Source organism: Aethalodelphis obliquidens, unplaced genomic scaffold (assembly GCF_003676395.1).
Source record: "Aethalodelphis obliquidens isolate GAN/ISIS:26980383/991018 unplaced genomic scaffold, ASM367639v1 scaffold46, whole genome shotgun sequence".
Classification (NCBI taxonomy): Eukaryota; Metazoa; Chordata; class Mammalia; order Artiodactyla; family Delphinidae; genus Aethalodelphis; species Aethalodelphis obliquidens.
Window position 1 is genome coordinate 195,257 of NW_020837990.1, and position 16,297 is coordinate 211,553.

Here is a 16,297-nt window from a genome sequence, read left to right on the forward strand (position 1 = left end):
AGCATGCAATTTGTGACTTTTTGAGTCTGACTTCTTTCACTGAACTAAATGTCTTCAATGTTCATCCAAGTTGTAACATGTATCAGTACTCTCTTCCTTTTTATGGCTGAATAACATTCCACTGTATGTTCTTTATGCCTTCATCTGTCAATGAGCATTTGGGTTGTTTCCACTTTTTTGGCTATTATGAATAAAGCTGCTGTGAACATTCAGGTACAAGTTTTTGTGTATATGCACTTATCAAGTTTTAGTTTATGGTTTATCAAGCCCCATGGCCTACATATGATCGGATAAAGAAATGGTCAATATGAAAAACAGGTTGACATGATTATTTCTTTTAAAATTTCCCCCAGACTGTACTGTACTTTACTCTTATTCCCCTCCTTACTCTTACTCTCTTCTCTCCACACAGAACAGTCTAGTCGATCTCATGCATATTTCCAGATATGGCAGCTGAAATGTTCACAAAGGATGTTTCCCCCCACAAAACATATTCTTGAAGTGTGGAAAGGGGAGAGGCAGAGAGGGACAATGATATGTAAGCCAGACATATTCAAGAACAATGAAAATATCATTTAGAAACATTGTTTTAAACTTTATTGAGATAGGCTATCCATTCAAAAAGTGTACAAGTCAATAAATTATCACACACACAGCACCATTTAGGAATTGCCTACCTTTACCAAAGTGAGGATAGATATAGTGTTCTCAGAAAAAATATGGAAATACAGAGTGCCCAGTTAAATTTGAATGTCAGATAAGCAATGATTAATTTTTTAGTGTAAGTCTATTCTATGCAATATTCATGACAGTTTTTTTTCAATCCATTGTTTATCTGACATTCAAATTTAACTAGGTGTCCCACATCTTTCCTTGGAAAATCTGGCAATCTTAGAAGGGGAAATTAAAGACCATCCAACGAATGTAAATCAGTTTTATGACAGGGTAGCAACTGAGGTTTGGTTATAGGAAATCTCAGAATAAAATGGAATTTGGAGTTAATTTGTAGATTTAATTTACTTTGCTCTCTCCCTGGTTTTTTTTTTTTTTTTTTTTTTAGGATCCTTTTGGCTGCTTCCTCGTCCCTGGGGTTTTGTACAACTAAGTGTTGTGTCATCTTTCTTTCTTACAATATCTCTATGAAACACCTAGGAGTCTACACATGGAGAAACAAAGGCAAAGGTATTTAAAGACACTCCAAGATCCCTCAGTGAGTTTGGGGTCAATTTAAACAAGTGTTGCCATTGGTGTTTGAAAGAAAATATAGATTTTAAGACAGAAGTGTAGGAGGGATAAATTGGGAGACTGGGGTTGACACATACATGCTACTATATATAAAATAGATAAGTAATAAGAACTTATGATATAGCACAGGGAACTCTACTCAATACTCTGTAATGGCCTATATGGGAAAAGAATCTAAAAAAGTAGATATATGTATATGTATAACTGATTCACTTTGCTGTACACCTGAAACTAACATAACATTGTAAATCAACTATACTACAATAAAAATTAATTTAAAATATAACTTAAGAAATATAGATTTTAGATTTATTAAATTTAAGAGCAGGAAAGGATTTTATTAGAAGCCCTTTATATTATAAAAGAGGAAACTGAGGTTCAGAAAGCCTAAATAATTTTCCCTAAGTCACAAAGCTTACTAACAGTAAACTTGACACTGAAATCCCAAACTCTGGACTCCTAGTTTATGGAGCTTTTCCCAATGTAAACTAAATTGGGTCCCTTCCCTCTAGTTTTCCTCTCCTTTAATGTGGTCTGGATAATCAGATCAGCCATAATCACACAATTATGTGAAACACTAAACTGGGAATTCTTCTTAGATCTTCCAAGTAGTGGTAGAGCACTAGATTACTTAACAGGGAGCAAATATTTTCCCAATATTTGGGAAATTAATAAATATTTATTTACAATAAATATTAAATAAACAATAATAAATAAACAACAATAATAAATAAACAATAAAACAAATATTGTTCTAAACAAGGGTTTCCTGAAGGATTTGAGAACAATTTCTATTCATTTTTTTTTAGCTGCAAAGAGCTGCCATTATCAGATTTGGGGGTGATCTTTCTTTTCTAATAGGCAATGAGTGAGATTCCTCTGATTTATATATTTTGCATTTTATCCATGTCCAATCGTTATACCCAACGAGCAAATTCTTACCTCATAAAGAAGCTGGATTTGTCTGAATATGCAAATCTAAAAAAAATCAGCAGATTTTGGAATGATCATACATTGCCAAGCCTCTCAAATCTTCTGGTTTTACATTCATTCTATGTCCAATTGCTTTGTGTGTTTCTAAGACAACAGTTAGTACTTGGCCTCATCAACTTCCTCTCACACGTTCCAGGAATCTGATCGATATCCAAGAGTGAAGTTTTCCTTTCACAGCTCTACAAAGCTCAGTCTCAATGCCACGCCATGTCAAGGATCTCGCAGGATATTTTTTAGTCCGTGTATTTCAAAGGGAGCAATCTTGCCCATCACCAGCCCAGCATACCTCTTGGTGTTCAGTGTGGTTAATCTCTCATCTTGTAGGACATGACGACTAGTAGAGACTGGCTTATTTGAATCCTGGCTACAATGACTTTGTGAAAAAGACAAACTGTTGAAAAGAGACTTTGGGGAAGAGGTGAGTTTTTTTGCTCATCATTTTCACAGGGTTGAAAACGCTTTGTGACCCAGAGTCCTGCCTTAGAGAAGACAGCTGTGGCCTAGAGCAGGATTTGCAGAGCATGCTGGGCTCTGAGGGTTTGCTGGTGAAGTGATTTTTACATGGCTAGACTGGTGCAGTGAAATGGCAATTTTTTTTTTGGCATTTTTATTCCCTCAAGTTTGTTTCTGAATCATCTCTGAATACCAGGGCATCCTGGAGATAGCAGAAAATAGAGAAGATTTCCTGAGATTAGGGGGGTGGGAGTCAGTCTTCTGGGGTTTATACAAATGATGTCCCTGCTTGGACTGGGGAGGGTCTCTCTTAAAGAACCAAACGTTAACCTAAAAGTGCACTGGTGGAGCTGAACCATGTCATGAGTGGTCTCCCCTCATGACATGGCTTCTAGGCTCTGTTTCCTATTGTGAGTAGGTGACAACAATAGGCCTATTCTCTCCCCATTCACCCAGGACACATGCTGATCTGCGCTGATGAATCCCTTGGCAGCCACCGACTAGGGAAGATTAATGACCTTTCTTTTTTGACCACTGTAGATCTAAAATCTTCCCCCACACTGGGGAACCTCATTTTCCTTTTCCTGGTAAAATCTGTGGTTCTCCTTTCTTGAAATCTTCCATTCTTTTCCTATATAGAAAAAAAATTGTCATCACATTTACACTTATGGAATTTCCACTGTCTTAAGAGACCTCATTCTTTATTTGCCAGTAGCTCGTGTATTTGGTCATTTTTCATCAGAAAACAGAGGTGACTATTCCGGAATATATCATTGTTCTTGGGGGTGATTTACTGTCAATTTTTGTAATACTGCTTATTGTCTTTGAAAGTAATATGGTCTTGTTCTCGATGCGTGTACTTTGTGGTAGGGAGTCGCTACCTGCTGACTAGATGGCTATGAATGGAACTTGAATCTTGGGGAATATCCCATTTCCCTTCTGGAAGCTAATCAGGGAGTTTAATCAACCGTGGAGCTTGAGGACTGAGATGCCGGATATAGGCTTGAATTGAATGTTGGTGTTCAAGAACTACCAGTGATAGAAAAAACAAGTCGTCTTACAAGGTTAGGAGGTATAAGCTCATCTTCATTTGCTGGGCTGTGACTGAAGTAGGTTTTCAGTAAAGATTCAGCAGTTCGTTTCCAGAATTTCATGGAAAATGGGCTTCTTCGAGAAGGATCCTTTTAAGGAAGATAAAACAGGATGAGCACAATACATAGCATGTTATCACTGAATTTCTAAACTTAAAAGCCTTGAAAGCCATTTTTAAAAAATGGAATGGGCAGCCCTGTGATGTCAAGTTTCTCATCATGAGAGGCGTCTAAGTAGAAGCTGTGTGTAACATAATCTAGGAAGGATATTTGTTTCTGCATCAGGTGGGTGTTTAGACTAGATGACCTTTAAATGCTCTAGATACTCTAAGATACTTTGGTTCTATCAAGTAGATAAGTTCAGTTCAGGAACTAAAATAAGCCATGTTATCAGTGTAATTCTAGGAGTGATTGTCTACCTGTACTGCCAACAACCAGTGGTTTGTACCTTATAGCCCCGTCTTGATTTTTTTTGCTTGAAAGGCATGTGTGTGACTTTTCACATATCCAATCTTTAGTCCCGCTAATTCCCTCTGTAGGAAATGCAGCCCCATCCTAGCAGAATGTTCACTCACTCCTTAAAGATTTACATATAAGGTAGTGGTTCTCAGCTGGGGCGATTTTGCGATTTTTTTCAGCCCTACAGGTCGTCTGGAGACATTTTTGGTTGTTACAACTCGGGGGTTGCTACTGGCATCTAGTGGCCAGGGAAGCCTACGGCATACAGGACAGCCCCCAATGGCAATCCCCTAGCCCAAAATACAACAGTGCCAGGCTTGAGGATCCCTGGTCTAAGTTAGGTGACCTTTTGGGCAAACCCCCTGCTCTAGTCCCCAATATCACATAACAATCATAGAGCTTTGTTTAAAACACTTTATATCTTCTTTAAAACACCTTTGTCCACTGGGAGTGTCATTTATTTAGAAACTTTTAAAGCTCTAGGAACTCTTAACACGTATAAAATAAAATTGGACTTACTCCTATTGGAGAAGTGGGGACACTCCCTCCTTTTTAAAAAAAAAGAAAAATGTGTTACAGCTGCACCCCTCTACTGTGCACCAGTGCCAAATCAAATCCCAGAGACAGAGTTTTGGGTGAAGAAGAAAAGAATAGCTTTGTTGCTTTGCCAGGCAAAGAGGGACACAGCGAGCTCCTGCCCTGAAAAACTGTGTGTCTCAACCCAGGAGGATTTGCTGAGGAGTTTTATAGCAGTGGTTCAAGTGTGGGGTTGCCCATAAGATCAGGGTGTGTCCAGGGCCTGCACTCCTTTAATCTGGTCTCAGGGAATCTCTTGATGAGTTTCTTTGGTTCCTTTAATCTGGCCTCAGGTGGTCTTCTCTGGAATGAAGAATACTGACATCTTCCATTTCTTGGGGGTTTTAGTTCTATAAAGAGCTTAAAGATGTAGTTATGTGTATCCCTTGAGATGGAACCAGGACCTGTCCCAAGGCTGCACTATTGTTTCTTGGCTGTTTCTCCCTTATCTCTGCATCCCCTCCCTTCCCTGATTAGCAACTGTTTGAATCTGCCCTTTGGAACTCAGGGAAAGTCATGGAGGCTGGAGTCTATTTCCTACAAACAAGAAATGGGGGACACGGAAAGGTTTCTGTGCCCAGGAGCCCCACAGGGTCCTGCTCGGTGTCACTACCAAAATCTGTATTAGTTTCCTATGGCTGCTGTAATAAATAACCACAAACTGGATGGATTAAAACAAGAGAAATGTATAGTTTCATGAGTCTGGAGACTAGAAGTCCAAAATCAAGATGTCAGCAGAACCATGCTCCCCCTGCAGGCTCTAGGGAAGAATTCTTCCTTTCCTCTTCTGGGTTCTGGTGGTTCCAGGCAACCTTTGGTGTCTCTTGGTTTGTAGTTGTGTCCCTCCAGTCTCTGCCTCCTTCATCATGTAGCTTCTTTCCTGTTGCTCTGTGTCCTCTCTACTTATGGGGACATCAGTTATTGGATTTAGGACCACCCTAATCCAGTATGGCTGCTTCTTAACTAACTACATCTGCAAAGATCCTGTTTCCAAAAACAGTCACATTCTGAGGTTCTGGGTGGATATACACTTGGGGGGAGACACTATTCAACCCCTTACAGGTTCCAAGTAGCACAGTTTGGAAATCAATGCACTAAACTCTGCACCTATTGAAGGCAGGCCTGCCTGCCTTCAATTTTTACCCTCCCCGCCCCCCCCCACCCCCCCCCCCCCCACCGTCCAGCTTCTAGCACACGTCATAGAATGCTTTTTTAAAAAATGTTGCCTGGAATTCATACCTCTGCATTCACAGCATCATTATTCACAATAGCCAAAAGGTAGAAAAAACCCAAATGTCCATAGAGGGAAGAACGGATAGAGAGAATGTGTTATATACATACAACAGAATATCTCTCAGCCTTAAAATAGAAATGGAAATGGAAATGGGATTCTGCCACACGCTGCAACATGGATGAACCCTGAAAGCATTACGCTAAGTAAAATAAGCCAGACACAAAAGGACAAATACTGTGTGATTCCACTTACAAGAGATACTGAGAATCGTCAAATTCATTGAGGTGGAAAGTAAAATGGTGGTTACCACGGTCTGCAGAGAAGAAGGAATGGGGAGTTAATGTTTGACTGGTACAGAGTTTCAGTTTGGGATCCATGAAAAAGTTCTGTAGATGGATAGTGGAAACGTTCGCAGCTTTCTCGGCCTGAAGCCAACCCCACCCTGCGTCTTTGGGAGGTAAAAGCGTTTATTACTTTTGACTCGAGGTCTGAACCCGGTTCAGCGTGGCAGGCATCCTTTCACTTGCTCACCCCAGCCCCCAGCAGAATAGAAGCGGGAGGCCAGAAAGTCCAGGGAGGTCTTTGAGTGTGTCTGCGGGCCTCCGCCTGCCCATCCACTCGGCCACCCGCTTATGCCTTTACGGAGAAGCTACAGTGTCAGGCCCTCCCTGTGAGAAATCCACACTGGGAGTTATTGCAAGCGCACATCTTGAGCTTCTGAATATTCATGAGGGAAGCAGAAAGACCAATGCTAAAGGGGGGAGAAATAGTAATTCATAAATATTAATAAAGGCAGGCCACATGCACCAAGTAGGGCTAGGAATGTTAACGAGAAGATGACATCCGGGTCCTGCGCGTGCCCGTTGGGCGGGTGCCCGGCGCGGGCGCGGCCCCCGGAGCCCGGGCACGAGCGCGGGGGAGGTGGGGGTGGGGGAGGAGGAGGGCCGGGGCGGGGAGGAGGGAGCGGAGCCGGGCGCCGGCGGAGCTGCGAGGGGAGCGCTCGCTGGCTCGCGGCTGCCGCTGTCGCTGAGCTGCGCTCCGGCCGCTCCCCGCGGCCAGTGGATGGGGGTGTCCAGCTGAGCCCCGCGATCCGCCTTCCTCCTCCAGGACCCGCACAGGTGCAGTCGCGGGGGCGACCTTAATCCAGACCGACCCACTGCCGTGGGTGGGGGTGGACGGGGGTGGGGAAGGAGGCCCCGCGACTTGGGATGCTCCGGCCGGCAGGTCTGGGGGCGCCGAAGCTCCGCACCCAGGACGGTCCCATCCCGGAATCGGAAAGGGAGAACCCGGAGGCCGTCGCCCTCCTGCCCAGCCCTTCACGGGAGAGCAGCGGGGCGCAGCGCCCGGCGCCGGGAGATACCGGATGATGGGCACTTCAAGCATCATCGGAGCCGCGGCCCCCCAGCCAGGCGTGTGTGTGTGTGTGTGTGTGTGTGTGTGTGTGGTGTGTGTGTGTGTGTGGTGTGTGTGTGTGTGGTGTGTGTGTGTGTGTGTGTGTGTGTGCCTGTCGAGAGGCGGCGCGGTTTGGGGACTGAGGGAGGCAGGGAACGCAGCCCGATGGTGCTGGAGCAGTGGGTCGGTACCTCCTCTCAGGACCGTTATCTGGTCCGGCTCTCTCAACGCCCCAGAATCATCTATGCCTCTAAGAACCTGACCCCGCACCCCGCCCGTGCCCCTCCTTGGGACGCCGAGCCTCCTCTCCCCAGGGACCGTGCATTCCTGCAGTGTCAGAACCGCTGGCAGCTGCCGCAGACGCTGGCGGAGCGATTGTTTTACCGCGAACAGGTCGGAGAAAGGACGGGTGTGATGGTGGTGGGGCACGCTGCCCTCCTGTGGGCCCAGGGCCTCTGGGGCTGAGAGCGTATCTGACCGAGCCCCCAGGGGGTACATCACAGCCCTCTCTTCTTCTCTCTTCCCTATTCCTGCCCTACTCGCCGCGACACCTCCCGACCCCCTCCGCTCCCATGTCCCGGTCTTGTTTGGCTGAAAGGGCCGTGGCCGTTGGAGTATGCGTGCGGCCTGCGCGGGATGCCCCCGGCTTTCTTGGAGCTCCAGGCATTGTGCTGCTTGGAGGAGCCTTTCTTTACCCCAACAGACTGGGGGAGGGGGATGTGAGATGAGGGTGAACGGAGCAGCAGGAGGAGGGGAAAGGGGGAAGCGGAACCACAAAGGGGTTGCTGACTTCTACGCGGTGAAATACTCTCTTTCCGTCAAAATGTGCAGCTTGGCAGGAACATGTACACTGCCTGGGCTTTGCTGAGGAGCAGTGGGAAACCGAAGGTGGGTCAGTGGAGGGCAGCTTTAGGGATGCTATGGGGGGGTGGGTGGGCATAGAATCAACTGGTCTGTGGGGCAAGTAGTGGGAAGAAGGGGAGATGGAATGGGGCCTGTGTGGAGGTGCAAAGGCCCAGCAGGGGGAGGCATGGTGAATTCTCTGCTTCTCTGCTCAGCAAAGCAGGCACTGGGAAACGGTGCTGCAGCCCCGAGCTGCAGCTACTATGCACCATTGTGCTGCACGAGAGGCTAACCGTGTGTTTCCTACTGGGTCTCTGTTAAGTTCTGAGCCGTCTTTTCTTTTCCAAATTACACCATCTATTGGGAACCAAAATAAATGGAATAGATTATAGGACATAAGCAAACTATAGTCCTGCACTCTTATTCTATGATAAAGAGAAAAAGACAAGACCACCCTCCTATGGTTCCTTCCTTCTGCCATTCTTCATGTATTTTTTTTTTCAAATTGATTTTGGAAGTATAGAGAAAGAGGATAAGCTCTCAATTGAATTATCCCTAGCTTTTAAGGGAAGGAAGCTTCTGAAATGAGCTGTGACTGAAGACAGGGGCAAGCTTGCCAGGTTGCAAGAGTAGGACATCTCATTTGGGGGGCAAAGTTACCCCACCAAGAGAGAAGAGCAAAGGAAGGAGGGAAGGGGAACCATTTAAGAAGGACTGCCAGCTCTAACCCAGAGACCCCTCCTTGAGGCCTTGGTGGGGCCAGTCAGATGCCTGGCTCTCACCTCCTCTGCCACAGCCTGAGCTCTTTCTACAAATTCTGGGCTCAGTTTGGGAGTCAAGTGACTTTGATTTTCAATGCAGGCTCTCAGTTTTAGTTTCCTCCCCACCTGGTCGTTCATGCGGAGCTTCTTGGCCCCTGGGTAGTGAGTGAGTTGATGAAAAGAAATCAGGCTATATTGCAGATTGTTCAAATGATCACATTTCTGAACTATAGAGCTGTGATATCTATTTCTTCTTTTATAATCTTCTAGGTGAATCTATTTTCTCTAGAGCCTGGGCTGAGGATAGGTGCTTTCAGGATAATCTTCTTTGTTGCCAATGCTCAAAACTCAATCGTAGCCCTAGGTTCCACTTGGCTAGCCCTCTTGTTACTGGTTAATGTTATAGATTGTGCTGTTTCAAATCAGCACCCTCCTTGATATCACCTTCTCACACCAGCTCCCTTGTCCTCTCCAGGAAGAGTACAGATTTAAAGGAAGTGTAATATCTGGAGTACCAGCTGGTAAGCTTTCATGTCTCTCTGAAATGGAACCAGTGATCTGAGTGGCTTTGACCACATGAATTGAAAATAGCAGGGGTGCCTTAGTAAAAAAGATGGTAACATTCATTCAGCAATAGTTCTCTCATTTGATAAGCATTTTGAAGCGTCACACCTGGAATATCATGGCAAGGATAGTTTTTCTTTTCCTTGAAGCGCTCTCACCCCACATTTCCACGTAGCTAAGTTAGCCTCGCTTTCCTAATATTATTGACATTTACTGGATACTTCATGCATTCCACACATTGCGCTTAGCACTTCCAAGATTATCTCATTTACTCCACCAAATAACCTCCAATATAAGTGCTATTTAAACACCATTTTATGGATGAGGAAGCTGGGTCAGAGAGGCTTATAATTTGCCCAAAGTCTCATAGCTAGGAAGTAATAGGAACAGGATTGGACCCTGGGGCCCGGCATTAACCATCAGAGTCCTTCCTCTCTCCATACAAACCCCTTGTCTGTAAAACCTTCCTTACTCTCAGTTGCACTCAGTGATCTTTTCTAAACTCACTTTTTTGGCTCTCGGAGGTTTCTAATCTTTTTTGTGCTATGGGCCACTTTACCAATGTAGAGAAACCTTTGGGATCCTTCTCTGAATATGCTTTTAAGTGCATAAAATACAATATGGTTATATTCAAAGAGCCCTTAGGGGTCTGTCGACCATAGGTGAAGAAGCTCTAGCTGGTAATTAGTTGTGGGTATATTGCTTAATAGCTGGGTTGTCCAATATGGTAGCCACTAGCTATACGTGGATATTGGACACTTGAAATGTGGCTGATGCACATGGAGACATACTGTGAATGTAAAATACACATTTCAAAGACTTAGTATGAAAAAAGAATGTAAAATGTCTCATTAATATTTAAAAATATGGATTACATTTTGCAATGGCACTATTTTGTATATATTAGATTAAATAAACTATACTATTAAAATATATCAATTAAAAGTATTAAGTTAATATGTTATTAAAATTAACTTTCAGAGGCATTAACTCTATACCAACACCTTCATTTTAACAAACGAGGAAATCAGGACCCACAGTGCTTGTCACTCAGCCAGCCTTTGGCAGGTCTGTTGGCTCCTGAGCCTGTGTTCTTTCCAAGCTGTCATAATACTGCTTTTATATCTTTTTGTATTCCAAGGTCCTGTTATGTTGCCTTTGCAAACTGTAAATACTCAGAATATGTTTTGATGAGACGTGGTGGCAACTGACTTAATCCCAGTAAAATCCCAGTAAGAACTGGCCGGGTCCTCACCTGGCATACCCTCTGCCTCGCTTATTTAGAGTTTTAGTTTTGTAGGTAGAGGTGGAGAATGGCAGTCCTGGGGCAGAAGCCGTGGTTTTTGCTGTCTGTTTGGTCCTCTTGAGGTAGTGGTTCCAATTTAAGCATCTATCTGGATCAGTCATCACGCAGATAGGAGGGAAAAGTTTGGTTGCCTTGCCGTGTTCCAGGGAAGGAAGCTGAGTATGTGGAGAAGGGTATGATAGACACTAATGCTTGTGCTGCCTGCAATGGAAAATGAAAACTGCGTGAGGGGGACAGAAGATCATTTGTCAGTGAGCACACATTGATTGATTGCCTCGCCGCAGGCAGCGTGTGCTAGAAACCATGGAGGGTATCCAGAGGACGTCTCTGCCCTCGAGGAATTTAAATTAAAATTGGGGAAGGGCTTGGATGTACGCACAGATGGTTAAATCACAGCGAAAGGCAGTGTATGTAGAGGACCCGGAGCTGTTGGGAAATGAAGGGAGGTGAGTGTACAGCCTTCCAGGGTGTAGTGCCCAAGGTGGTTGTGGAGGAGTCTGGGCTTTGGAGCACATGAGTCTCTGGGTCTTATCTCTTACAGGGTACTAGGTCATTTAATCCATTCTTCTAGTTTCAGACATATGCTGTGTGTCTGGGAAAAACTCAGGTGCTTGTTTGAAAGTCTGTATTAGTGTTCAATTAGTCTATCATTTATTGATGAGAGTAATAATATCCAGGTCCATGAAGCCCTATCCAAAACCCTTGGGGCCAGGCATGTTTCAGAATTTAGATTATCTCAGATTTTGGAAGGTGATAATAGAGTGCATATTCTGCATATCATCCCCCGGGGCCTGGGGTATCAATCTCTATAATTTAAAAAAATTAAAATTTCTGCAGCAAAACACACTAAATGGGATAAATTAAAACCATGAACAGCTCTATATTCATGTAGATCAGGTTTAGTTGCCAAACGTGTTTAGGTCAGGGCAGGTTTTACCACCAAATAAGTTACGAAAAACTTCCAGGTGTTTTCTTTTTTTTTTTTAATCATTTTATTTAATTTATTTATCTCTGGCTGTGTTGAGTCTTCGTTGCTGCGTGCAGGCTTTCTCTAGTTGTGGCGAGTGGGGACCGCTCCTCATCGTGGTGCGCGGGCTTCTCATTGCGGTGGCTTCCTGTTGCGGAGCACAGGCTCTAGGCGCGGGGGCCTCGGTAGTTGTGGCTCGCGGGCTGTAGAGCGCAGTCTCAGCAGCTGTGGCACACGGACCTAGCTGCTCCACGGCACGTAGGATCTTCCCGGACAAGGGCTCGAACCCACGTCCCCTCTATTGGCAGATGGATTCCTAACCACTGTGCCACCAAGGAAGCCCAAACTTCCAGTTTTGAGAGCACATGGTTAGGGTTGTGGACCTATTGTAATAGTAATAATAATAATAAAATAATAATAGAGAACATAAACTGAACAACATAGACGTTTATTATCTGCCAGGCACTGTTCTAAGCACTTACCAGTGTTTACTCCCTTAACCCTTAGGACAGTCCTTTGAGATAGGTCCTGTTATTATTTCTGTCCTGAGAAGAAAAAAAGGGAGCACAGAGAAGTTAAGTGACTGCTAAGGTCACAGCTGGTAAGGGGCAGAGCAGGATGCAAACCTAGGCAGTCTGGTCCAGAGGCTGCATGCTTAACCATTAGGCTTTGTTTTTTGGAGCAGGGAATTGGAAGAAGGTGTGCCTCCAAAATGTATGCTAATTAGGTTAGCATTATTCACACTAACAATGATATTTGAACTCCTTAAGGGTATAATAGTGAGGAAGTACGGAAGCGATGGACCAGTAAAGTAGTTTTGTTTTTAGAGGGATGAGAGTTATGGAATAAGTGATTATGGTTCCTCAGCAGAGTTGGCACAAAAGTCCAGTCCAAACTCACATCACCCTGTTTAATTCTTCTAGATAAACGAATCCTGAACATTGCAGTTGTTCTATTGTTGTGCAAGAATGGAGGCCCCACTGGTGAGTTTGGATGAAGAATTTGAGGACCTTCGGCCCTGCTGCTCGGAGGACCCAGAAGAGAAGCCACGGTGTTTCTACGGCTCATCTCCCCACCATCTAGAGGACCCCTCCCTCTCTGAGCTTGAGAATTTTTCTTCTGAAATAATCAGCTTCAAGTCCATGGAGGACCTGGTGAATGAATTTGATGAGAAGCTCAATGTCTGCTTTCGGAACTACAACGCCAAGACCGAGAACCTAGCTCCCGTGAAGAACCAGTTCCAGATCCAAGAGGAGGAGGAGACTCTGCAGGATGAGGAGTAAGCTGTCTTAATTGCCCTCTCTTGCCTCAGATTAGAGCCCTGGAATCTGGGGCTTCCTGACGTAGAACGAGTTTCTGTCCTTGGGTTCATGGCATATTACTTATATTTTTCTCTGTGAGGCAGCGCCCTGGTAACTGCTGACATTGTTCAGTTATGTCCCTTTACAGTTACTCATAGAGCTTTCTTAAGTTGAAACCACAAAGGAATGAAGGATTTTTAGGAAATGGGTTTTCCTAGATGCAAAATTGAATTTCAGGAGCATGGTACATTTGGGGGTCTGTCTGTCTTCAGCTTTCTTTATATCCATGGTAACCCACCCAGATATTAGAAATAAGGACCAGAAAAAAATTTAGTGAACTGTGACAGAGGAATATATGTCGTTGGAACAATTTGCTTCACAAAACACCAGGATTGTGAAAATCTCCAAATTGTTTATAACCCCGTAGGACTGGAAAAATTATCTACAAATGTTAAGATATGTCCAAATAAGAAAGCATACACACTGAACCAAGAGAACAGGGAATCACCCTGGACACAATAAAGGTGATAACCAGGTGAAGTGGCTTTTGAGTATGCAGATTCCCTGGGTCACTTACTAGCCACCTTGCAGGGTCTTAACAGAAGTCAAGAAAAGGAATTTGAGAAAAGTGCTGTTCAAGGAGGGACTAGAAAAGAGAAGAAGGGAGTGATTTGTCATATAAATTAAAGAAAGGTGTTTGGGGCATTTAGTAAAAATAGGCGTAAATTCCCCGTAGGGATAAAATATGCATCAACAGTTCTTCAGGGATCACACAAGAAATGTCAAGTTGTTGGCAGTGGATTGGCAGTGGAAGTTTGGGGCAACTGTACTTTTGGTTTCTCTTTTTATGGACTTGGGTGGGAAGTTGCCCATGAGTAAGTGGGGGAAGAGATTTGTCCCACAGGATTGAACCTGATTGTATTGGGCAGATAGTTGCTTATTTGATGACTACTGAGACTATATCTCTGTGAATACAAGGGTTGTATATCTGTCTGTCTTATTCATTATTATCTCTCCACTGTCTGATTCAGCACATGGTGTGTAGTAAGTGATCAAATAATATTTTTGGAGTGAATATTGAATATCAAATGACCTGGATAAGCAATAATAGCTAGCCTCGTAGGTGCACTTAATGTATTTCTTGGCCCACGCCACTTCCTTCTTTTCTTTTTAATTAATGCTAGCCTGAAGGCATGATCACAGAGAACATTTCACTCTGGTGACCAGTACTATAACTGTGGGCTACGTGTTTCAATTCAATCTTAAGTTTCAAATTGATTCTCTTAGATTCTGAGCCTTTTATAATTTGCTCAACTCCTCAAGGTCAAAAAAGAATGGCTCTGGGGCTTTATTATACAGAGTAGCTTTTACTGCTATCTACTTCATTGCACCAGGCAATGGACTAGAAACACGATGAATTGCGATTTTCACACTCTCACTAACTCGCTGTGTGACCTTGGGCTTGTCACTTAACTCTAGTTGACTGCGTGGGTCCTCATCTTTGGGACCTCCCGAGCTCAATCTTGATGAAGCAGGGCTAAGGACTTGCCAATAAGCTAATTTCTCACCTCACCCAGGCTGTGCTCGGAAAATTCCTTTTGCTTCCAACAAATCATTTCTCCCCTGTCCAGACCACCCCTTTGCCTCATTAAGGACAGAGGCCCAGCAAGCAGGTTCTTACTCTTTCCTAGCACATTAGCAGAGGCCACTCAATGTTAATTACCATCACATGAGATTATTAGTCTTATCCTGATTTTTCTGACTTGCCTGCCTCATTGACTGCCTCAGCTAAATGAGCAAAGGTTGAATAATTCCTTAGAGATAAAATATGATTTGGGGAAAGCGTGGTGGGAAGAATCTGGGACGAGAAATCGTAACACAGTGGTTTCTAGGCATTCCGCGTATCTGAAGCTTTACAACTTAAAATAAAAATTTGAATTAAATTACACACCCTGTTTTAGAGACACCTATCAAGCTATTTCAACTGTAAAATTATGATGAGGTAAAGGAAAAAGATAATTTAATATCCAGCGCGGTTAATAGTCTCCTGAGCCCTGCTCTGGTGTTCTAATAAACCTGCCTAGGTTTAGTAGTTAGAGATTTATTTCATCCACCCATGAGTGGAAAGTGTTTCGGGTGGGTTAGAACTATACAGTAGAGGCTTCAAACAAAAACAATGAAATTCTTGGTCAAACTAACCTCCTGAAAGATAGCACGAATCAGAAAGCAGGGTCAGCGATTCCCTTTGAAGTTTTGACTTCTTTAGTTTTCATTTGGAACTATGTGGCTTAGAGGGAATTGTCTGAGATATCAACTCTTCTCTGATTTGTCAGGGCATGGAAGTCCTAGGCATTGAAAGAGAGTCAGTATGTATCTATATGTATTTCTTGTTTCTAAATTTAGAAAATATTCCAGAATCTCTTCTTTGCATATGTAGGAACACCCTTTCCTTTGTCATAAGAGATCCGACCTGGAGGTCTACAGAGTGGGAGTGGTCAGCCCTCACCCCACTTCCTGCTTCACCGGGGTCCCTGTCTTACAAGGACCCTGGAGACAGAGGGGCCAAACATGTGAGAACACTGACAGTCCTGTCCTTCCGGTAGAATTACTGGATTAAAGGTCATGTTAAAAATCAAGTTCGCATGATAAATAAACACCCTGGAGTCAGCCATGCTTTAAGTCGAAGAGAAGTGACTCCCAAATAATCAGATAGGGAAAGTCGACAGATGCCTGTGATCTTTAGGAAAGTTAATTCTCCTCTTAGAGGTTCAGTTTCCCCATGTGGAAGGCCGAGATAGGATGGATTCTACTGAAGCATTTGAAAGAATCTAAAAAGTTGTTCAAAGTCATTGATGTGTTAATAATTCATAACTCCTAAGTATTAACAGCAAAAGTATACTCATGTTAACACACATCTAAGTGTGGATATTGGCCTGACTCGACACAAATAAAACTGGACAAGGGCAGTAGCCAGCCTAGAGGGGCTTAAGGGAAATGTTCCCAAGTTGGAATTCTAACAAGCACTATAAGCTGTCTACCATATTGTCAGGAATAGGTATATAGGGGTGTGTGTGTGTGTGTGTGTGTGTGTGTGTGTGTGTGTGTGTGTGTG

The 16,297-nt window shown here is 43.9% G+C and overlaps 1 protein-coding gene across 3 annotated transcripts in view; it reads left to right on the forward strand.

Moving 5' to 3' along the window:
- Positions 1-6,981: 6,981 nt before the first annotated feature.
- The window catches only part of FEZ1 (fasciculation and elongation protein zeta 1), a 40,322-nt gene continuing 31,006 nt past the window's right edge, over positions 6,982-16,297 (forward strand). For 2 of the 3 annotated variants that reach the window (XM_027081893.1, XM_027081890.1), the window contains exons 1-2: positions 7,018-7,169; positions 12,808-13,163. In XM_027081893.1, the coding sequence (XP_026937694.1) occupies positions 12,853-13,163 (311 nt within the window). In that variant the 5' untranslated portion in view covers positions 7,018-7,169; positions 12,808-12,852. Of the gene's footprint in view, positions 7,170-12,807; positions 13,164-16,297 lie in introns of all 3 variants that reach the window. The other variant, XM_027081892.1, reaches the window with a different exon arrangement.